This window comes from Rhodnius prolixus, unplaced genomic scaffold, assembly GCF_049639745.1.
Source record: "Rhodnius prolixus isolate KJV_2025 unplaced genomic scaffold, Rpr scaffold_8, whole genome shotgun sequence".
NCBI classification, from domain to species: domain Eukaryota; kingdom Metazoa; phylum Arthropoda; class Insecta; order Hemiptera; family Reduviidae; genus Rhodnius; species Rhodnius prolixus.
This window is the reverse complement of record NW_027411593.1, coordinates 33,830,745-33,854,234: the sequence shown is the minus strand read 5'-3', so window position 1 is coordinate 33,854,234 and position 23,490 is coordinate 33,830,745. Positions and strand designations below refer to the sequence as shown.

General features: G+C 33.1%; 1 protein-coding gene and 1 long non-coding RNA gene across 2 annotated transcripts; both read left to right on the top strand.

Annotated features, from left to right (window-relative positions):
* The first annotated feature begins 976 nt into the window (after positions 1-976).
* LOC141451271 (uncharacterized) lies at positions 977-5,646 on the top strand. Its single transcript, XR_012456651.1, has 4 exons — positions 977-1,116; positions 2,705-2,816; positions 4,140-4,413; positions 5,265-5,646. It is a non-coding gene; the product is annotated as an uncharacterized lncRNA (long non-coding RNA).
* An 836-nt stretch (positions 5,647-6,482) lies between these two features.
* Positions 6,483-22,791, top strand: Muc91C (Mucin 91C). Its single transcript, XM_074122502.1, has 4 exons — positions 6,483-7,212; positions 13,782-13,842; positions 18,729-20,507; positions 21,142-22,791. Exons 1-4 carry the CDS (start codon positions 7,201-7,203, stop codon positions 22,470-22,472), a joined length of 3,183 nt encoding a protein of 1,060 aa, XP_073978603.1. The 5' UTR covers positions 6,483-7,200; the 3' UTR covers positions 22,473-22,791.
* Positions 22,792-23,490: the final 699 nt, after the last annotated feature.

Sequence of the window (23,490 nt, the reverse complement as noted above, 5' to 3'; positions counted from 1 at the left end):
TACTAACATAATCTTTTATAACATTCTATTAACGTTGAATTTTTAAAACGGGAGCTGAAATTTTGAAATAAAGGAATAAAAACGAAATAAAGGAAGGGATGCATAACATTTGGAACTCTTTACACTAGTTTTGGTGGACAGCAATTTACAATCAACCGTCAATATTTATCTTAAATTGATTGATTGATTTCTTTACAAAATAATGAAACTAACTATAAAATTAATTAGGTGCCATTAAAATCTTCTAAATACAACATGGCAAAGCTTTATTGTGTTAATAAATTAGTTAATTCCTCGACGACTAGATTAATATATCTTATTTGTAACACCCTTAATTTCTTAAGACTGTTCACTCTTACGCTTGAGTTTAAGGTGGTCTTCACATTCCTTGTGTCCAACTGATGGCTTTACTCTTGAAGTGCTTCATTTCAAACTGAAAATCAAATCAAACATTACATGAGTAACAAAGAAAATTATTGTTTCCATGATTAGGCGTCACAAAGTAGTTGTTTTTAATTTCTAATGTCCATTGTAAAGCAATAAATGTCTTAAAATAGATTTATTTTTGTTTAAATCAATGATTTATATTTGAAAGAATCCGGCACAGCCAATATCGCCATAAGTTTGCGTGCGCCAGCGGTTCTAATGGACAGAACAGCTGGTTATCGATTCTTTTATCATTTCTCCATTATCAATCCGTCTCTACTCATCTTCATTATGTGAGAGAGAGGTTAGAAAAGTGGTTACAGTCAATCCTCCGACTTGATCAGTTACTTTGTTTAGGACCGATGTAGTTTGGGACAGGAGAATGGTTGTCACTTTGCTTTGACCCATTATCACAAGAGCACAACTCGTACATTATGATCTGAATCTTTGTGAGATATGAACTTACATATAAGCATGTGAGCAGTCGCCGCAAATTCTGCTAGTGTGGAAAAAATTTAAGATAATAAGTTTAATGTAGGCATCCTAAAGACACCACTACTTAGCTCAAAAGCCAAAACCAAATGAATGCTTAGGCTTAGAGTGTAAAACTCAAACATCGCGAACAGATGATCCAATTGCAATAAACTATAGTAAAAGCAAGCTATGGTGTCAAGGTTCAGATAACAGGAGGTAATTTAACATTTTTCTAGTTTATACTTTTTGTAAAAACATTTTTAATGACACTAATTACCTTAAAACGTACTAGAAGTTCTATTTTTTATTTTTATGGGCAATTAGTTCCCAGATAATTATTTACTAGTTTTTCAACCAAACTATCTTTACAAAAAACTAAATTTTACCAAGATAAAGTATTGCGAAATAAAATAATAATTTCTACGTTCTTTGTCTTATCATTAAGATTAAAAGAAAAATTATTATAATTTAATAATACAGTAACTTATAATTTTAATTATGTTTTACAACAGTTGCAAGTACAGTGTGTAATGTTTCTCATGGACTATTCATCAATTTTGAATAATGTGATTGTATTTGGTAAACAAACTGGAAATATATGCTAGTAACAAATATAAGGCATTATAAAGTAACTTTGTTTCCTATTGGGAACAAGTCGCTTAATCTATCTTTTAGATTCTCTATTATTACGTACTAGAGATCTAATCATCTTTCCCACCTGTACTTACCTTTCTTCTCTTTTAATTCAGCACTCCATTACTGGGTGGGCTTTGGTCATTCTATTTGTTATAGATGTGTGAGAGACTTATTAGAGATTAGCGAGAGTACTTACCAGTTACTAGATTGTTGTTCTATAAGTATTTTGTAACTTGTAGAGCAAATTGTGTTAATTTATGAGCTTACATTTTCAATTACCCTAGTTAGGCATTATTTTTTGTTTTGCTTCTACTTATTTTTTTTTTTTTATAATTAGAGTTTAAAAATGTTAGGCGTTAGTTTTCTCACGGGAATTCCTTAAATTTTGTACCTTTACTTTTGTTTACCTAATTTCATTGCAGTTGGGCGTGAAGATGTTGTTCTATTTCAATTTTCCATCCACTTTGGAAAACTGCTTAACAATTTTATATAAACGTCGACCATACGTTTATCATTTTGATTTGAAACAATTTTCAGAAAAGCTTTTTTTAGGGGGATTCACTCTTGGAAAAACAAATAATTTTCAAAACAAGCATTCTGTTTCAAATAAAATCAGCATTGTATCCTTCCACTTAGGTTGACCATGTGAATTTAATAGATTTTTACTTTCTTTTTATTGCTCCATAAAACTGAACTCTAGCTTATATTAATTATATTTGATTTTTAAGGAGAAATTCAAACAAAATATCTGATTGGGTTAAACGCTGTTGTTTTTGAGGTGTTTGTTAGGTTGAAGTACTGTACAGCGTGCGGTGGAATAATAACGAATAGAAGTATCAAGGTAATAAGACTTATCTTAAGAGACTGGGTATGTGAGTACCATGTACTCTAATTCAGTTACCTCTTCTGCCCTAATAGTAGTCAAACGTGAGGTTGCCAACACCCAGATTTATTTATTTGGAGAGGGCAAAAAAAAAAAATACATGTTTTTTACAATATTCAATCTTAATTGAAACAGAACCAGTAAGAGATTTAAGTGATATAATTCAAGATAGGGTCCTCTTATGTTCATTGAGGAGGGAATGAAATGGAGGTTAAGTTCCACGGTTAGAGAAGAGATTGTGGAAATTATAGAAGCACTCAAAAAACAGCAACTCTTCTGTTACAGATAGGTTGCTGGCAGGAACGCTGAATTTTGCGGTAGAGATATCTTATGGTTAGCAAACGGAACCTGTGTTCAATTTTCAAGAAAGATGATAGCTGATCTGTGAAAATATCAGGTAAATAGGCTTCTTCCAGTTACCTAGTAAGTATTGTCCAATGCAGTGATCAGAAGGTGATGTGAAATGTTGTGAAACCATTCAGGGCTTCAGCACGTCCACCGCAGAACTCGTTTTCTCTATCAGGTAAATGCCTGAAAAAAGCATTCAAGTATAATGTAGAGATGTAACATCTCTTTATTGGTTTTAAGTAAGCCTACGACAACATATATAGAAATAAACTGTTGAAAAGTTTGTGGGCTCGTGGTAATCAGAAAAATTTGATTAGCCTGATAGAGCCGACATTAAAACTAATGGTTTACTTACTTAAATCGTGACGCGAATGGGAGAAGCTGCAGAAAGAGAGTAAGCGTGAGTGATTCACATTAGATTTGTTATTTGTTTAATATTTATGAAACCTTTTCTTTTCCGATCAAATCAGATTATAATTTAATTTCTGAGTTAATTTAAATATACGTCAAGTAATTTCTTGCAATTAGTGTTAGTTTAATAAAAATACTATTAGTGTTTGCATTCAATGAATAGTAGATCCAATTGTAGAAGCTATTAGTACAATCTTTCATCTAAATTGATCTAAACAAACAGCTTGAAGCTGAGAATTATTAATTGACCAATCGAAATTCATGTATTCAAGGCTGTGACACTGAGAAAATAAAGCTTAGTATAAGTAGAATTTCAAATCCAAAATATTCCATATACCCGAGAAAATATTTATGTGTTGGAAACGTGAGGAATTAGCTGAGGAGTGTTAGAAGTAAAATCCTTAACTTTAAAATTACTAAAGAAATTATATTTTTATTCAACACTTAGGTATTTACATTTAGTTGAAATTTTATAGAAAAAATTGCATAAATAACATTTAATTTCATTTAATAAAGAAAGTGCTTTTTTCAAAATTAAGGAAGCTACTGTGTCTGAACTTAATCTACTTACTTTTTTAATCAAATGAAACCTTAGAGGTAAAGCATAGCTGGAATATACGTATACTATACCTTTATTGAAACTTATTGGGACGCTGGAAGTTATTGAAAACCTTGGTAAAAGCTTTGCAATACCCTGCCTCCTGTTAATGTAATCTGGTATGCTTGGACATTGCCACATATTGAAACCATTATAAACAACATCTTAATTCATTGTTTACAGAAACAGAGTTAGTAAATTTGGCGTAGCATTAAACACCAAGAGAAGGTAAAATGTAATTTGCAAACGGTAGTCAACAAAAATTATTGTTGATTTGATGGTGTTAATGCCATATTTTCAGTTATTACTTGATTATTTTTGTTTTCAACTAATTGTTGCGTTGATTTAGCGCGTACTTTCCAGGTTTTAATTTAACAAATAAGTGAGAAACTTGTGTTGATAATAGTTTCTGAATTGAAACAAATTTAGTAAAACGCTGCACGATATTCAAGCAAATGTCTCAGAAATATAAGGGAGTAACACCATGGAAATAAAAATAGTTGGCCATTTTATGAGGACGGACTCTAGGGGGCCATTAAAGAAAGAAAAATAGGAGAAGACATCCGACAAAGACATGGATGGAGGATGAACTGGTTGGAATAGCTGCAAAAGGATGAACCTTATTATTATTAATTAGGTAAATTATTCAAACATACTGGAAGTTAATTAATGCATTTAACAAACTGACGATGATTTAAAAGCCAACAGTTAAATTAAGTCAAATCGTGGCTAACCTTCTTATTAAAATCATTAGCAAATTTCAACAAATCAAGGCCATGAGATTCTATAATAATTATCATATATGACATGATAATTCTAACAACACTCGCACGACCGAAAATGAATAAGTTTTCATGTATATATATTCATCAAAGTAACATATATCTATTATATGTATATTATGAAGTTGTATGCATTTATAAACTAAAAGTCATTACTTAATTATAAATGCTTTTTAGAACCTTCTGAATTACAGAAGGTAATTAACTATTTTAAAATGTTTTATGCTTAAAAGTTGTAAATAAACAGCAATATTGATCGAGCTTAAACACTGCATAAATAAGTTTTAGTTGTAAAACATTTGTATTCGATAAAAAAACTGTGGCGATAGTTGAGTTCTGAATAATCAGGATAAGTTCTCTTTGCGTTTCTCCTTAGACTGCTCTTTTAATTAACTTTCGGCGTATACCATAGAAACCTCAAAAATTTAACTATTAACCATAGGTATAGAAAAATGGAGGATAAGGGCCTACGCGTGGCCTAGATCCTACGCCTTTAGGACCTGTCTCGACTAGCAAAATAAGAAAGGAATTCATTCATTAAATCATTCTTGATATTCGTTTATAGTATACAAATTTTATTTACAACTGTTTGCCAGATTTCTTGCTGAAGAAGTAATCACGAAAAATTTTATATGCATTCTTTCCAAACATCAATTCCCATCCTAAATATTTACAATATGAATTTCTATTAAATTCTCAATTGCAGATCCCCAATCTTACTGCTTATTGAGATTTTATAAGAGTAAAAGAAATTATGGAAATGTTGAAACATTTAATTTTTGTCAACATTGTGATGCAGCTGAAGAAGAGAAAGATTAAAAAAAACTTTTGATTAGCTTAACAATTACTCAATAAATTGGATACCCGAAACATTTGAAGTTCTACTCTTAGGTAATCTTACGTTTGTTAAATGCATATATCACAAGCAAATGAAAGCTGCGCGTGATCAATATAGTTCAAACCAACTAAAATATCATGTATGGGGACATGCCAAATTCTATAGGCGTAAAATTGTATTGTTAATGGCAGACAATTATTCGGAATTGGTCTAGACGGACGTAAACGTGATTTTGCCAAAAAAAAAATTCAGCTAGTCGTTGTCTTCAGTTAGTTTCTTCAAAATTTTGTTGTAATGTTATTATTGTTATTTTAATTACGTTTGAAATTACAAAATATTGAAATATTTGATGACGGCTTAAATTAAATTATTCAATTTAATTATATAATTAGTTTTTTTCTTAATTATCACCTTTGTTGGTTGCAACAATTTTCAAGAGAGAATCTTAATAGCCATGACAAAACTGGTACACTCTGCTATTTGGCACGTAAATATACTACTCGGGGATGCATTGACTGAAAATTATCTGCCAAATGCGTCCGAATGAGTATAAGGAAGTCTCTAAAACTGTCTTAAGCACACTTTGTTCTTTAATTTTTTACAGCTTATTCAAGCGTCAACTTTCAGTTGATAAAATGCATCTTTGATGAAGAAAATTACATATTTAATTCATGCTGCTGTACGCCCTTATGTAAGACAATTGCATAAGTTTTTTATCAAGAGCATTAAAGATTTGATGCATTAAACTGGATAATTCAAAAGTGACTTTCGATAATTTTAAGAATGAGCTTTCAAACCGTTGGGTTCACACAGAAAACAGGTATGTTAAGGATGTAAGATGGTAGGCTTCTCCAGAGGAGTAGAAAGTACCAAGATGGGAGAAGGTCTGGCAGGATGCCAAAAATCAGGAGCTTTGGAGAGTAGCTTTAACATGAAAAGTTACCGTAAGCAAGGAAATCTCTGGATAAGCGAATCTAACTTGGAATTTGTTTTCGGCAGTAAAATTTTCTGTAATTCATTTATATGGAAAGAATGCAGACTTTCCTGGACCAAATTTTAGAAACCGAAAATGTACCTTTCTAAAGAAACCATATCCAATTCAAGTCCTTGTGATCTTATAAATTCATGGCCACACTGCGACCAAAAGTTTTCATAATTCCTTCTACTTTGACCAAAACAAAAAGAAGCACAATTCGTTTGGATTGCCACTTTTGGAGTCTTAAGCTTGTGCTTATATTATTCTACTGATAGTATATCCTTCCCTTCCTAACTATCATTAATCAAAACAGTTGTCCCTGGGTATCATTTGAATTTTACTTACATCATTTATTGGAATGTCACGATTTTTGTTTTCATCAAGTTGTGATCTTTTATTTTTTTTTAAATACCTGTCACGCTAAATAATTTAGCATTCAAATTAAAATCTCGAAATTAGAAATGTTTCTTCAAATGGTATAATTTAGTTATTGCAAGATGTACATTCCATCAAGATAGAGGACGGCTTTGAAACCTTGGCCTATACTCCGCGAAAGAAAGAAGGCATCTATTAATTGCTGACACCTTTCTAGATCTATTATATTGTTTTAATTAATATAATTTAATTATTTATGATTTGATGGTTAGGTATTGTTAGCGGCCCCACTGTACAGTAAATCTCTGACAGTCCCCTCCTCGCCTAAAGATATTACCCCCGGCAAACATTGCCGTATATAACTCCCCTGTCTTGCCGAACTTCTTGATCATTTGTGCTACCTTGTACCCCCTTCGGTATATAGTGTTCTCAAATTAGTTATCAACAGTTACCATGTATATAACAGTAAGTTTCCTTTTTTTCTTTTTATAATTTTAACTTTAGAATCATAGTATTATATGTTATAGATGAACAGTTAAAACTTCACCAATTTTGCTTAGATAAAACTAAGTAAAATTCAAGTTTTTACTTTTAATTACAGAACATTATCTTGGCTATTGATTGTATACCAAATTATGCTAATTTCTTCGATAAGCACTTATTTGTTTTTATTACTTTATTGTTACATTGATTAAATAACTAAATATTTTTTAAACTTGATTGTTTTAAACTTGAAAAATTGTCTTGCCAAATATTAATACTTCAGAAAGGCGTAACAATACTTTTGTTTGTTATAAACAAACTTACAATTTAAAAATGTTATGGGTGGTGAAATTTAAAATTTTTACAAAATTCATAAGCTGCTTTTTGTGACATAAAACGGCTTAATTTAAGCTTTCTTTTAAATACTGGTGTATACAGTTACAAAATTTTGATTTAAAGTCAGTTCTGCGTAACTTCATAAAAATCTTTGGGATTTTTATAGGGTAGAAAAAAAGAACCCTCCTCTGTGATGCTGGTAGATAGAGTGATAATGTTATTTACCTCTCTTAACCTTCATTCACTCACCTGATTATTCACCCAGTAGCAAACTTCCAAACCTTCTAGAGATTTATAATCCTAATATTGGAGATTTTATTCTAATTAGGTCAAACCTGTTAATTAGGTACTCTTTCTTAGAAACCAGCGAAGATTGCTAAAAGAAAAAACTTTTGTTTTTTCTTCTGGCGGATTTCATTGCCTACCACAGACATTTAATGGATGAAATCAGTTAATAAACTTCTTGGTAGTAACTTCAAAAATTAACGTAAAAAATAACAACATCCTAAGCGAAGACCGGGAATCGATTCCAGCATTACTGTGTGATGTAGTGTGCTACACCTTAGTTTAGTAGTCCATCGAAGACTCCTCTGGCTTTCTAGCATTTTAACAATAACTTAAACTGATGTAAATTAATGTTTTTTTTTTTTCTGAAAAACAATTTAAAAGGTTTTATTAATGTAGTTCTTTTTTTAAATGAAGTACGTAAAAATAACAGTTTTTTTTCTCTTATCTCGATTAATATGATTTAGATACCATTACATGACCAACTATCATCCTCTCAAAACTATCAAAATTAGGAAATATTCCTATACGCTGTTTACTCTTTACATAAGCCTGTTTATCTGTTTTAACTTAATATTATGTAAGTAGTGGCACCGTACATTATAGTGTACTGCAGATTAGATATAAGCCTGACTGACATAGCTAATTTCGGCCAAATTCCTTTTGAAATCCATTTTCACGGTTAAATGATTCAAATAAATCATAGCACAGCATGTATTTGCTAGTAAACAGAATTTGGAAGCGTTATTTTATTTATATAATAATTTATCCTAAATATATTTCTGTAATTGTTCAATTGGAATACTAATTTTAAATAAAACATTGTTATTTTAGTTTTATACATTGTAAAATAGTTACTGCATTTACCTAATTACGATATGTTTGGAAATGAATGTGTGCCTTCTCTAATGGCTCTGTTATTATAAGTTTATGGGTGTTTCTATGCGCTGACGTAAATTGTGGTGTACACTCTTACGACTTACTCATTAGTGATGGCATTGTTATTCATTGTTCAGTTGATTGTTACATTTTCTAGTAGCATTTTAAAGAAATTTAATTCTGTTTAAATGAAGAACTATGAATGGATCTCCTTATGCTTAAATTGGTACAAATATAATGGATATGTTTGAACTCTTCTCTGGTACCAAATTTAATCTCAAAATGCTTCAAATATAAGTGATAAACAACTATTCAGAGTTCAATAAATATTAGAGACATTTTCAAAAAAAAACAATCCAATCATGATGCTACAACAACAAAAATAATTCCAAAATTTACCAATAGATAAAAGTCTAAAAACTTACCGTCATGTACTTTTTCCAGAAAAATCACGGACAATAGGTCGAACTTTCATAATTAAGCCATTTTCTTCTAACTTTAGAATTTGAGCAAAACATTTAAGAATCGTGAAAGAATTTTAAGTAATCTTAAAAATTGGTTCCCCTCACGCGGTGATCACAAATCTAGCTATTTTTTTCCACACATTTTTTGTTTTTTGACCAGTTCTACTGAATTTTTATGTTTATTTTGTTTAATAAATAACTAATGAAATAAAAATAACAAATACTTTGAAAATCTGACGTAATTTATAGGTATTTAGTGGGTAATATGCGTACAATTAGTTCCGAGATCATTTGTTATAAATTTTTTTTGGTATAATGATTCTTTCCTGGTTAATAAATGAAATCATTTTTCTTTTAAACTACAAAATATAATTCGTCATCGTTGCAGTTAATTTTTCATCAACACAAAACTTACCATTTATTTTTGCACCTTTATCATCAGTGAGAGTTTCACCTTGTATAGCTAACAGTTTATTCCGCGTCTACTGAGAACTCTTTAACTAAAGGTGGAAAGCACGTTACCAGGTGAAAGTGAAATGGAAGATAGCACTGACTTACATATCTTACTAATGACACTTATTCTTTTCTTTAGCCCACTATCTTTCGTTTCCCGTCTTTTTGTTAGATTGTTTTTGATCATTTTAACTAAGTTAAATTCTATTTCACATTTAAAAAAAAGTTTCAATGAATAAAAGCAAAGATACTGCATCCCAATATAATGTACAATTTTTAGTTTTAGAACATACCACTGTCGTTATTGTGTCAAACAATGAGTAAACCAAAAGATCTGTCATGATGTAACCTGCTCGTGGTTATCCTGTTGTGGCACAAACTGCACAATCAATTAAAGTTTGTTTCACCAATTATAACCAGATAGTGAAGCAGATAACCATCATCTGCCATTAAGCTGAATCTAGCCAAAAATGGTTCTCTTAGCAAAGTTTTTGTTCTCTGTTCCAGCATCATAATCTGGAAGTGAATTTCACATATTTTTAGCTGCATCCAAAGAGCGTGTAACTGAATTTCTTGCATCATCGTTGAGTCGTCTTCTTTTGCTCGGCTATCTGCCTCTTCAAAGCCAAACACTTCCCGGGCACTGTTAACCCAAACTTTAACCTCGAATCAGTATTTCTGTGGACACCGCCTTACGTATGAGCCATTATTTACTTACATATACCACCAGTGAATTCTATATAAATGATGCTTAAGGTTCGCGGTTAGTTTAAGCCGAGAAAACTTCTTAGGAATTTATCACTAAGGACTTTGTTCTCTTGTAACAGGCAGCACTGTCCATCTCTGGGCAGTTAGCTGTAAGAAGCTCCTGAAAAAAGGAAGATAATCTGATTTATATTCGAACCAGGATTGTGTGGAAATCCAGTCCACTAACTAATGACTAATCTTCTCCTGTTATTTACATATTAGAATTCTTGCTGTTGATAATCATAATACTATTTTTAGAGATTATTTTTTAGAACACATTAAGGAATAAGAATTCTATATAACCAATATAATTTTTCATTGAATATATAAGACGAAGAAAGTCTAGAAATAGCTTGTGCTAATCTGTAATAAGAATTTTAACTAACATATGAGCTCCACTTTCCCTTTATTATTAAATATAGTAAATAATGGAAAAACAACCAGCATTAAATCTTAATAATAAATAATTACTTAATAGGATTTTAATAGATTGCAAACTCCATTATCAAAACTGGTGATTATTTAATTTTTTGCAAAAATGCGTTTCTCAATCGAAGAATTCTAATTTGCATTAGTGTTCACAATTGGTACTCCAGTTATTGCATTATTAACCATCTTTCCGACAATTGAATACCAGATGTGACATTGATTTCCTGTACTTTACTTAGAGTGGTTTTCACTATACAATGGCCACATCTAATTTAACGAATTGTTTGAAAATCAGGAGGGATAGAATCGGATTCAAAAGCAGTCTTATATAGATACCTCCTTCGAAACTGTACTGCTAACTTGGAGGTACAATTCTGAAGGAGAGGTTTTTATTTATTTTTTTTGTAAGATGCCATTTCTCTATAGTAAAAAGTTATTACAACTTTGGTAACATGAAAGGTAATCAATCTTTTTACTAAAATACCGAGATTCAAGTAGAAAAACGCATTAGCTCTTCTTATTAGCATCCGTATCACATGATTCATCAGATGAACATCTAAAGCTTTTATTTGACTGTTTTGACTCTTTTTTCATGAAAAATGTTTTGAACTTTGAGAAAAGCTTTCTGCAATGAGTAGAAATGGCTACCGCTCAGTAGCTTTTTTTATTTATAATAACTTAAGACGTGGCACTTCAGGTCTCTGTCATTCTCTAGATCTAGTCGGTCACTGCTTACCTTCACATATCCTGCACATCATGCACTCAAATTAACTTATATCTAGAGTACTAAGTGCTGATAAGAATGCATTTCTATTTACAAGTGTATTGTTACTCGAGATGATACAATCTTATGTCAGTCAGTTTAATGTTATACAACTACCGCACCAAACCTTTTCAGAGTAAGTCACTTAGAGACGGGCAGAATTATCTTTAGCTTTCATTTGCTATCATTTTATTATCTTATAAAAGATAATGGCCTTCTTTTTTTAACACTTTTGTGTAATAAGACCCCAAAAAACGCGCTAATGACTGAAACAGACAGAAAACATAAAAAAAATGTCTACAAGGAACTGTTTGGTGGGAATTCTCAGTAACATTTACAATTGAATATAATTAAATAAATAAAACTTGATTTAGTATATACAAACGCTTATAGTTCGTAAAATAAATGTTTCATGAAAATATTTTACTTCTCAGTTGAGTGGATCTCGGTACAGCTGAAGCTCCTGTCAGGTAAAAAAACACTTCCTTACCATAAACCAAATTAATCAGGATCAAAAATTTGAAACCTTTCATATTTTTTGCCAACAACAAGAGAAATAAAATTGGTGTCTTCTCTGAATGATTGTTCAAACAAAACTAGACTAAAGTATCTCTATATTATTTAAATAAATAAATATTTTATTTCCAGTAATAATACAAAACAAGTTTTTATTCACAGTTAAAAAACAAAAATAGAGCAAAACACAAAACAAACGAAAAAACTTCGGATACATTATTTAGAAAAAAACAAAAATTGCCAGCTCGTTGGCTAATTAATGTGAGAATGACTTTCAGCTTGTATTAAACTAACTTACTCTCTTTTTGAAATGGCTAGTTTTTCCATGGGAAAAAAATTACTTTTACCGTATTAGGTAATATTTGTGTATATATCATTGGTTTTCTCTTATCGTTGAAGACAATGGCTGGTGAATGCATTAAGTATAGCAAAAATTGTAGGTTCACTATGGAAGTTTTTTACTGACGTAATAATTAGGTTGCAAGTTTTTTGTTTTTTCTAAGCAGTTTCATTCACTTTAATGCTTTAATTATGTAATTTTTGTGGGCTTAAATGTAACCATTTGCAACACTCAGAAAATTAAAGTAGTTGGTCGGTCCCGAAGTAAGGATTGATTTTAAGGAAAATAAGACTTTCTTCTAGTATTTTCAGTTGTGGAAGAAAAGAAAAGTATAAAACTTTTTTTAGTTTACTTTCTGAACTCCATTAGATTGAACTTCAATTAGACAATTTCTTTGGACCATTTTTATCAGCACGTTATGTGAGCTAATCCCTTTCCTATGAAATTATATTTCCATGATTTGAAGATGGATCTCTATTTTTATCCGAAAAAGAATGGAGCAACCAGCCCTATAATGTGATAAAAACCAAAAATTTTAAATTCAGGAACAAAATGAATGTGTAATTAGTAAATGAGATCTGAGAGTAAAACGTGAGAAAAGAAACTGCACAAATGATAACAATCTTTCCGTGAACCAGTGACAATAGTCGATTTTACCTTTATTCTATAAGTTTCTCTTCTTTATTTACCCATTTAATAAATTAAAATTTCGTTAAATTTAAGAATTTCAGCTACAAACGGTTTTTATTAACAATAAACATCTTTTTGTAATCTACTTGAAGCTGTAAAGTGAAATAATACTTTAATAACATTCTTTTATCTCTATGTCTATGTTACTAACTATAGCACAGACTACTAGGTGCTCTGAAGTGAGTTTAGTAATTTGTATGATTAAACCGTTTCACTTTAACCTTCATGTTGGGTGGGACTCAGTTCTTAGCGTTCAGTAACATCGATTTCATAAATCAACAATTATTGTGAAACAAAGCTTGTTTAAGACAACAGCGAAGAGTATTGATGTTAGCTGAATTCTCCATTATGGAAGTTTATCTTTAGCAATAGTTTTTTGTTTTTGTATTGGTCAAGTCTGAGAGATTTTCTCATTGCAATTTTAATAATAAGCCATTAACGAATAGTTTCATTTTCTTTTACTAAAAATTAACTACTTTCAAAGAGTAGAAGTTGGTAACCAATTTTGGCTACTCACTGTCCATTTTAAAAAAGTGCAAAGAACAGAAAATTTTGTTATTAATTTATTAAATACTTTACATAAAATCAAAATAAATTTGTAATTAAAAATAATCTCTAATATTTAAACGACTATTGTATTGTATTTCAGATTGGTATTGCATTCCTACTGTGCACACCTGCATTTGGTGCCACTCTATCCAAGAGGGATGGTAAGTTTTTTCCAGTTTTTTAATTTGAAGTCTAAAAGTTTGTTTGTTTTTTATCATATCAGTTTATTTATTTTTCATTTTATTCGACAACTACGCATAAAAATATGTAATGATTAAGTAAAATGTGAATACAAAGTTATAAACAGTTCTTGGTGGGTTATCAGGAACGATGTAGGGATGAAGACTTTCATTAATGAACTGGATTGAGCTTCTGTAGAAGAATAAAATCATGAAAAACGGGAATTCGCTAGTTTTGCGAAAGAAAGTGAATATGATTAGATACCAGGGCGAGCATTTACTATTTTCTTTAGGATTTTGCATTGAAGGGAATAGATATCCCTGCTTAGTGGAACTTTTGGTAGCACCCCTTAATTTCAAAACGCTTCATATATCAAAATAGGTTAAATTAAATTTTGGGATCAATTTAAATCAATCAAACTTAAACTAAATTTGAGTTTATTATGAAATAAAAATAAATAAATGAATAAATAAATGGCAATACGTGAACTATTATGAAAAATGTATTCATAAAGTAAGCTGACAACTTTTCTGTTGACATATCCTCCTTCCTTTTGTGACTTTTTCTCCCTTATCTGTTACTTCCATAACTTAACTCCTACCAATCTTTGACTTTTCTCTTCACTTGTAGTCGCCTAAATGCCAAGCGTTGAATATTTATATTTTATCTTAAAAATTATACAATAATGGATCTTCGTTCCATTGCTCTCTTAGGTTCTTAATATAAAATACTTTCTTCAGTCTCCTGGAACAGTCCAGCATCAATGTTTAGAGCTTTTAGTCTCAATAATTTGTTTTAGTTTCTCCAGCACAGCTAAACTATTCGAACTGGTGAAAATAAAAGACATACCATGATTTTGTTTTCTCGCATAACAGACATGATTTGGTTGGATGTACGTCAGTGATACAATTTAAAAAGAAAAGTTTGGCACAAACTCAGCAAATGTTATTTTGTAGCCAGCTAGAGAACAGAGAATAGAACAGGGTTATTTGATGAACCCTCTGTGAGAGAATACTATACCATGCCATGGGCGCAATTCTCTATGTGTATAGGCATCGCCTCGGGTGATGTATCTTTTTTACCACTTTATAACATACATTTTACTCCCTTTTTTTAACTTCCTTTTCTACGTTTTCAGATCCCTTACGTAGATTTCTGGGTAATGTTCTTTGTATTTATTTAATACCAGTGAGAGATTTTATTTTCTTAATATTATTTTGTGATTCATATTACTTTCCTCGCAATGTTTTTTATTCTTTTTAAGATAATTGCTTTGATTATCTGATCTTTACATAATATTGTTTTTAACTGGGTTAACACGGTTGGTGTAAATGCAATTTACCTGCATCATTTAGCATTGATGTTTTGATTAAAACTGTATTTTTTATTCTGTTCTTAATAATAATCGCTATAAATTTTAACTTGCTTAAAAAGTTTGCCTCAGATTTTTTTACCATGCAGAGTGAAATAGAATCAGACTAACTGATTTTGATTATACGTTAACTCTTAATCTCCTATCATCCTATTAACTGCTCTTTGATCTTGAGGAGATCTTTTGAAAACTTAATTAAATGTCTTTATAGAATCTAAAAACCGCTCAATACCTATTTCGACCAAAGCTTGATTTGTTTTCATTCCTCGTTTAATCAATATCAAACCTGAATTCCCTCCAACTGAAGACAGTCTTTCAGATATTGTAATATCTTATTTCATCCTGTAATTTAACTTTCATCAAAGTTTTTTTGTTTGTTTCAAGTTTCAAGTGAGCAGAGACTATTCATTAGTTCTTAAGTAAGTAGGAATTGTGGCATCCACTCCTGCTATACTAATCCTCCAGTACAAATTTAATTTTTATTAAAAACAGTCTACTTTTGAAAACTCCATTTAAAATGGTTTGGTCAGTTTAGTTGAGGAAAAGAAGGTTTCTTATTATTACAAAGGTCTTCATTCATGTTATAACTTAATTTTTTCTTCCTTATTTTCATTTATTTTTGTTTGTACTTAAAAAATATTAAAACCATTTTTTTGTGCGAGATATCTGAAACATTAAAATAAGTTACTATTTCCGATGCCATTAGTTCATTTCAATGCACACAATAGAGTATAGAAATCAATTCACATCATTCCAAAGGGATTGAATAATACATTTTACTGTGCTTTACTGCAGAATGTTGGCATAGTGGGTGTCCATTGCAACAGTCAGAACTTTAATAACCTGTCAACAAAGTCAATATTATAGCTAAACTTTAAAATTCACAACAGCTTATTCACCAGTTACCTGTTCTGAATTTATCGCAGCAGGAAATTAGATTTGGTTATCGAAACTACTGTGGCTTTAGGTACTTTTTTTTTTTTTATAAAATATGTAGAAAATTTAAATTTCTCAGGACCATTATCGCTCTTCGATCATTCTAACTTCTTTTATAGAGGTTTAACACAAAACATTCTGAGACAATTTGGCAATTTCATTTGTTCTTTTACTTAACATTCTGAGTAAAAAAAAATAAAAGTATAGCGAATGTATAACTTGAATTAAGCCGCTCTGATCAAACGATGTACAGACGTCAGGCGGTTTCCAATTAAATTTGCTTTTTTTTTTTAGAAAAATAAGGGCTTCGAAAAAAAAAATTGACGTTTATTCATTACTTTGTTTATGAAATGTAAATAAAAAAAGTAATATAGAATAAAGTAACCAAAACCTCTGGAAGGAAAGCACCCAGCAAACTCAAGTCAGTGAAAGTTCAAAGTAAATCTAATTTTTTTATAATTTTCATTTCCTTGGTTTATTAGTGTTGATTACTTAGACGAACGAAGCGGTTAATTGTTAAGCATATAATAACTGTTAATTTATTAATAATACTAAATGAATAATAAAACGCATTATGATCATTGAGAGTTATCCAGCCAATCATCATTTCTTTAAAGTTTAATTAATTGTGGTTAACAATTTAAATGTTAAACAGTTTTGTGTTTATGTTCGCAACAGTTCAAATGAATATGAATAGACTTAATCGTAAACAACCACACGTTCTCTAGAAATATAGATATAACTAGTATTCGCTAAATGCCATCTCTTGGTCAGATAAATATTTCTCTTAACAAAAATCTCTACCACATTGTATAGTATTACGTACAATGTTACAATATGCCTTGCGTGAACTCCAGTCATAGAAATAATGTGACACAGTTATCAGTTAGGCAAAACACAAAGTTCCAGCAAATGAACATTTATTTTAAATTTTTGTAATTCTATATTTTTACACTACAAACTTCCTTATAAACTAGTATTTAAATACTGGTAGGCCTTTCTTTGACAAGTCAACTCGCAAATATTATAAATTTAATATTACTTTGTAATGGACTTTTCCTGCAAAACAAAAAGTAAATATGTAGTCTATTTTCTATTCAAAAAAAAAAGTACAAAAACTTATTGAGAAAATTAACGCTTTATTGCAATATTCCAATCTATTAAAATAAAGATATACTTAGAAATCTCTGCTGATGAGGAATCTGTAACAGATGGTAACCAAATCATTCTGCTCTCGATTATATTTCTAGCAACTCTTCTTTTGCTGAGTGTTCCAATCAATTTCAGATTTCCATCTTTTCCTAAAAGATTGGAACATCAGTTTTTTGAAGAAAAACAGGCTCTAATCAAAACACATAACCTGGACAATGTGTTTTTTTAACTGTTACAATTGATTGTGTCTCTAGCGATCGATATTTACAAACAATATGGCTTAAATAATTTTATAAACAATTTTATAATTATATACTCCCACGAATTACTTGTTTGTAATCGTCAACCAAACCTTTCTTTTTTTCCTCCTCAACTTGCATTTTAACGTTTATTTTGTTGTCACAACGATCAACTAAACCTTTTTATCAAGTAAAGTGTAAAGGAGTGTGAAAAAGTAGAATGTTTTGAACAGATAATTTTTAAATAAACATTTGTTTGTAGTGGCAGGCTCACTTGTAGAACTCCTTCAAGAGGCTGGATACTGTTGTAGTAGTTATGAAACGAGGATTTGCATGTACGAGATTGCTAGTTCAATTCCCGTGTGTAACTAACTACTTTTTATTAGAAAAAACGTGAATTGTAAAGCTACCTTCCTCGTTAATAGTGTAACTTTACTTTTTTTTCTATGCACCTTTAAATCTCGCAGTTGACACTTCACAGAAGAGATTTGAACTATCGATCCTACACTAACAGTAAAATTCCTCATCTTTTAAAACAGCTTAAAAATAGCTCACTTTTAATTAGGTAGATATTTAAAATGGAAATTCAAGGAAAATTATTTAGTAAATGAAGACTATTTCTAATATTTATAGCCACAAAAACAAAATTAAAAAAAATAATATTAAAAAAGGTAAAATATTAATTATTTTTTTATTCTCCAGTAAAAGCTGTTGAATTAATTAGTGGATAGCGGAAGTAAACACTACAAGTGATGAGAATTAATTATTTTGAGAAGAAGAAAAGTGAAAGCTTTCTTAATTATGTGGAGCATCCCAGTCAAGGTCTTTTGGTTATAATAAACTACAATATTAGCACTGCATTTTATTATTCTAGCTATCTTTTGAAACATTACTATTTTTTTCTGATGGGCAGTAACATAACAATTTGCAAACGATTTGCTGGGAGTGACTTTCCAATACGTCATTAATACTTTAATGGAGCATCCTAAAGGCTTTAGTACGTTGAGAACAAATTTTATGCGATAATTTTGGAGAAATTTATATGGCAGAGGTGTTTGTAGATGTATCTGATACTGAAGAATCTTCCATGATCAATTTACTTGATTAACTGTCATTTGCGATATTAAATGACATAAATGACTAATAAACATTTTTGCTATTGTTCCAGCCCCACTGGTTGGAGGGGGAAATGGCAGCGGTGGTGGAGGAGGTGGATACAACTATAACAAACCAGCGAATGGACTAAGTTTACCTGGCGGTGGAGGTGCTTTGCCTCCAGCCACTAGCTACGGGGTACCTGATCGACCAGCACCTGTCCCTAGTTCACCACCATCTAGCAGTTATGGTGCACCCCAGCCTTCACCAAATTATGGTGCACCTTCTTCCAGTTATGGAGCCCCTTCTCAGCAACCTTCAAGATCTTATGGAGCTCCTTCACAAGGGCCCTCAACAAGTTATTCCCAACGTCCCTCTTCCAGTTATGGTGCTCCAGCTCCTCAGACCCCATCTAGCAGTTACGGTGCACCCGCACAACAACCTTCTGGTAGTTATGGCGCCCCTAGTGGTGGTGGTGGTAGTTCTGGATATACCGGAGGTGCCCAAAGGCCATCAGGTAGTTATGGTGCTCCTTCACAAGGTGGACCATCAGGCAATTATGGCCCACCTTCCCAACAACCATCATCTAATTACGGAGCTCCTTCACAAACTCCTTCTTCTAATTACGGAGCGCCTGCCCAGCGGCCTTCAACATCTTACGGGGCACCCTCACAACCTCCGTCTTCATCGTATGGGAGTCCTCCTCAGAGAGCCTCTGGATACCCATCATCTTCATCAGGTCCTTCTAATGGTTACAGTCCACCTGCTCAAAGGCCATCTTCCAGTTATGGCCCACCATCGCAGCAACCTGCCAGTAGTTATGGAGCACCTTCACAAACTCCTTCTTCGAATTATGGACCTCCTGCTCCAATCCCATCATCCAACTACGGTGCTCCTTCTCAACCTCCATCAAAACCGTCCGCCCCTTCATCCTCATATGGAACCCCATCTCAGACGCCTTCAACAAGCTATGGGGCTCCTTCACAAGCCCCTTCCTCAAGTTATGGTGCACCATCTAGGCCTTCTCCTCCAAGTTCTAGTTACGGAGCTCCTTCTCAAGGTCCTTCCTCAAGTTATGGTCCTCCTTCTCGTCCTTCTCAGCCTTCTTCTCCAAGTTCTGGTTACGGAGCTCCATCTCAAGGTCCTTCCTCAAGTTATGGAGCGCCATCTAGGCCTTCTTCTCCTAGTTCCAGTTATGGAGCTCCTCCTTCCTCAAGTTATGGCGCACCATCTAGGCCCTCTCCTCCAAGTTCCAGTTACGGAGCTCCTTCTCAAGGTCCTTCCTCAAGTTATGGTCCTCCTTCTCGTCCTTCTCAGCCTTCTTCTCCAAGTTCTGGTTACGGAGCTCCATCTCAAGGTCCTTCCTCAAGTTATGGAGCGCCATCTAGGCCTTCTTCTCCTAGTTCCAGTTATGGAGCTCCTCCTTCCTCAAGTTATGGCGCACCATCTAGGCCCTCTCCTCCAAGTTCCAGTTACGGAGCTCCTTCTCAAGGTCCTTCCTCAAGTTATGGTCCTCCTTCTCGTCCATCTCAGCCTTCCTCTCCAAGTTCCAGTTATGGAGCTCCTTCTCAAGGCCCTTCCTCAAGTTATGGAGCACCATCTAGGCCTTCTCCTCCAAGTTCCAGTTACGGAGCTCCTTCTCAAGGTCCTTCTTCAAGTTATGGTCCTCCTTCTCGACCTTCCCAACCATCTTCAACATATGGAGTTCCATCGGGAGGCAGACCTTCCACTCCGTCATCTTCATATGGAGCACCTCCACAAGCTTTATCGTCAACATACGGCGCTCCCTCTGGACGTCCTGGAGCTCCTTCGCAAAAACCCTCTTCTAGCTATGGTGCCCCATCTCTAGGCGGTAATGCTTCACGTTATTAACTCTAAATTACTTCATTTTTCAAGATTTCGTTTTAGCCGATTAAAACCTGTTTTAATCACCAATTTTTCTGAAATAGTTTAAAAATCTCTGATTACTAATTACCTAATTGTTAAAATTCATGAAACTGTATTCACAAAGTTTTGTTTCACCAGCGACTGTAACACTACACTACATAAGGGTAGCTTGCTAGACGTTCATTCGATAGCTATCAAACTAATTTCTTTGAAACCCCCATATTCGTTGATTTTACTAAGGTTCTATCCAAGACCTGTTTCCCCGCTACCTCATCTGAGATACTAACAATTACCAATCTTTGCAAGAATTTCTTAGCTTCTTGTCTGATCGTTCCTCCTTTTCAATTTTCTTACACTACATTACTTTCCATTTAAAGTACTAATACAAAAAGTCTGTTAAATTTGCGTACCATTTATTAAACAAATCTCTACCATGACAATCAATATATATTTTCATCAATAGAACTTCCTTTCAAATTAATTACCTATTGTCTGTAATTACTAACAGTATCATGTCCACTCATCATTCTCTTATTCTTATGAAAGGTTATGAAGCTTATGAAAGCCGTAACAGAATTACATAGAATTTTTGTTTTTAGGCGGACCCAAATCTTCACCTCCCTCGTCAAGTTATGGCGCACCAAGTGTTGGTACATCCGTTTCAAGTTATGCTCCTTCACAAGGAGGAGCTGGCGGTTTTCAATCATCTAGGCCATCATCTAGTTATGGCGCCCCATCAACGGGACCAAGTTCAACTTACGGCCCTCCTTCTCAACCACCTTCATCTAGTTATGGAGTTCCATCACAGCCACCTTCGTCGAACTATGGAGTCCCATCTCAAGGAGTCAGTGGTAGTGTTGGAAGCTCTAGCCCTTCCTCCAGTTATGGAGCTCCTTCGCAAATTCCTTCTTCTTCTTACGGCGCTCCTTCCCAAAGTTCTATTGGCGGTTTTGGTAGTTCTAGGCCTTCTTCTAGTTATGGAGCTCCCCCTCAAGCACCTTCTTCCAGCTATAGTGCTCCATTACGAGCCCCCTCCACAAGTTACGGAGCACCGTCTGGTGGATCAGGAAGCAATTTCGGATCAAAACCTTCCACTAACTACGGAGCACCATCGCAGCCACCTTCAACTAATTATGGACCTCCTTCTCAACCCCCTTCATCCTCTTATGGTACTCCTTCACGTGCACCATCACCTACTTATAGCACACCACAAAGTTCAGGAACTAGTTTCGGTTCAAGACCGTCTTCATCTTATGGTGTTCCTTCTCAGCCTACTACTAATTACGGAGCTCCAAGTCAAACTCCTTCTTCAAATTACGGTGCTCCACCAGCATCCTCAGCTCCATCATCAACTTATGGTAGACCTTCGCAATCTCCTTCATCTAGTTACGGTGCACCGTCTCCATCATCATCATCCTCAAGCTATGAATCGCCATCTCAACCACCTTCCTCATCTTATGGTGCACCATCTCAAGGCCCATCTTCAAGTTATGGAGCACCTTCCAGACCTTCATCTACATATGGTGCTCCATCCCCTAGTAGTCCGTCGACAAACTACGGGGCTCCGGCACCATCATCGAATTATGGAACACCAGCACAAGACCTCACAGGTAGTTACGCAGCTCCATCGCAACCTCCTTCTGCAGGTTATGGTGCGCCATCAGGTCAGCCTTCTTCAGGAGGAAAACAAAATTTTCAAGTTAAAAATCCATTCGCAGGCCAAACTCATCAAGTTTATCCTGCAGTATCGTCAATAAGTTTTGGGCTGCCATCCCAATCATTTAACACAGCGATCCAAGGACAAGAGCCATCTCAGAGCTATGGAGCACCAACAGCTTCGTCACCGTCATCAAGTTACGGAGCGCCAACCGGTACGGGATCTAGCCAACCCGGACAGTCATACGCATCAAACGGAGGTTATTCCTACTGAAGTTACCTGATTGAAAATGAGAATCATGAGCAGTATGCTACCATGAATGAACGCCATCTACCTTAAACTACCGATTTTTTTTTATTTATGCGCCACTAGGTTAATGTATTTTGATACCAATTTCGTTTTTTTACTTTATTTAATTTCCTCAATTTTCTCTGTAAATTATTTGTACAGTAATTATAGTAAGGTAAACAAACATTCCTACGACAAAATTATTTGCCCGTCTAAAAAGTTTTAGTCGGAGCAAGTTGTGTCATTTTAAATATTGTATAATAATTTTTTCCATAATATTTATTAAATATCTTTTATTTATTTATTTTCATTCCTTCAATTTTTCTCACAACAAACCGGGCAACTTAGAGCAGTACAATTAGTGTCACATAAGGCGAAATTTTACCAGAAATTAAGGGAGAAAGGGCTACATTCCAACCAATCGTAAATAAAAAAAAAATCCGGTTTTATTACGTCATTATATTTAAAAAGAGACGAAGCTGAAAGGCCTTCTCTTTAAAGAAACTTCTTTGGATTTACCCAGCAAATCGCCATAATTGCTCTAGCAGATATTAATCAATTAGGATAAAATGCTCGCTGTTCTCAAGAAACTATAAAACTTACTTTTTAGAATCCATTTTTTTGGAAGTAGATCTTGTCACGTAGTTATTATCTACTACCAAATATTTTGGATGTGTCTCCTCTTCAGAGGATCTGTTGTAAAACGAAAGCGTCCTGTTGTGCAAATTATACCACGTTAGAGTTCAGTTATGTGAATTTTTAACTGATTTCTGAGTCAATGATGTTATTTATAATTGGTACATGGTATTTGTGTATTCCATAATAAACTCTGATCTTAAAACATATTTTAGTACCCTACCAACCTACAAAACAGAATACATATTATTAAAAAAAAACTGCTGTAAGTTGCTGAAGTCATATCTAGAGATAAAAGACTGAATGAGTAAAGTTCTCTTCAGATGGCGCTAGTGCTTTTTTCCCAAACGACAATTGTACGAACTTC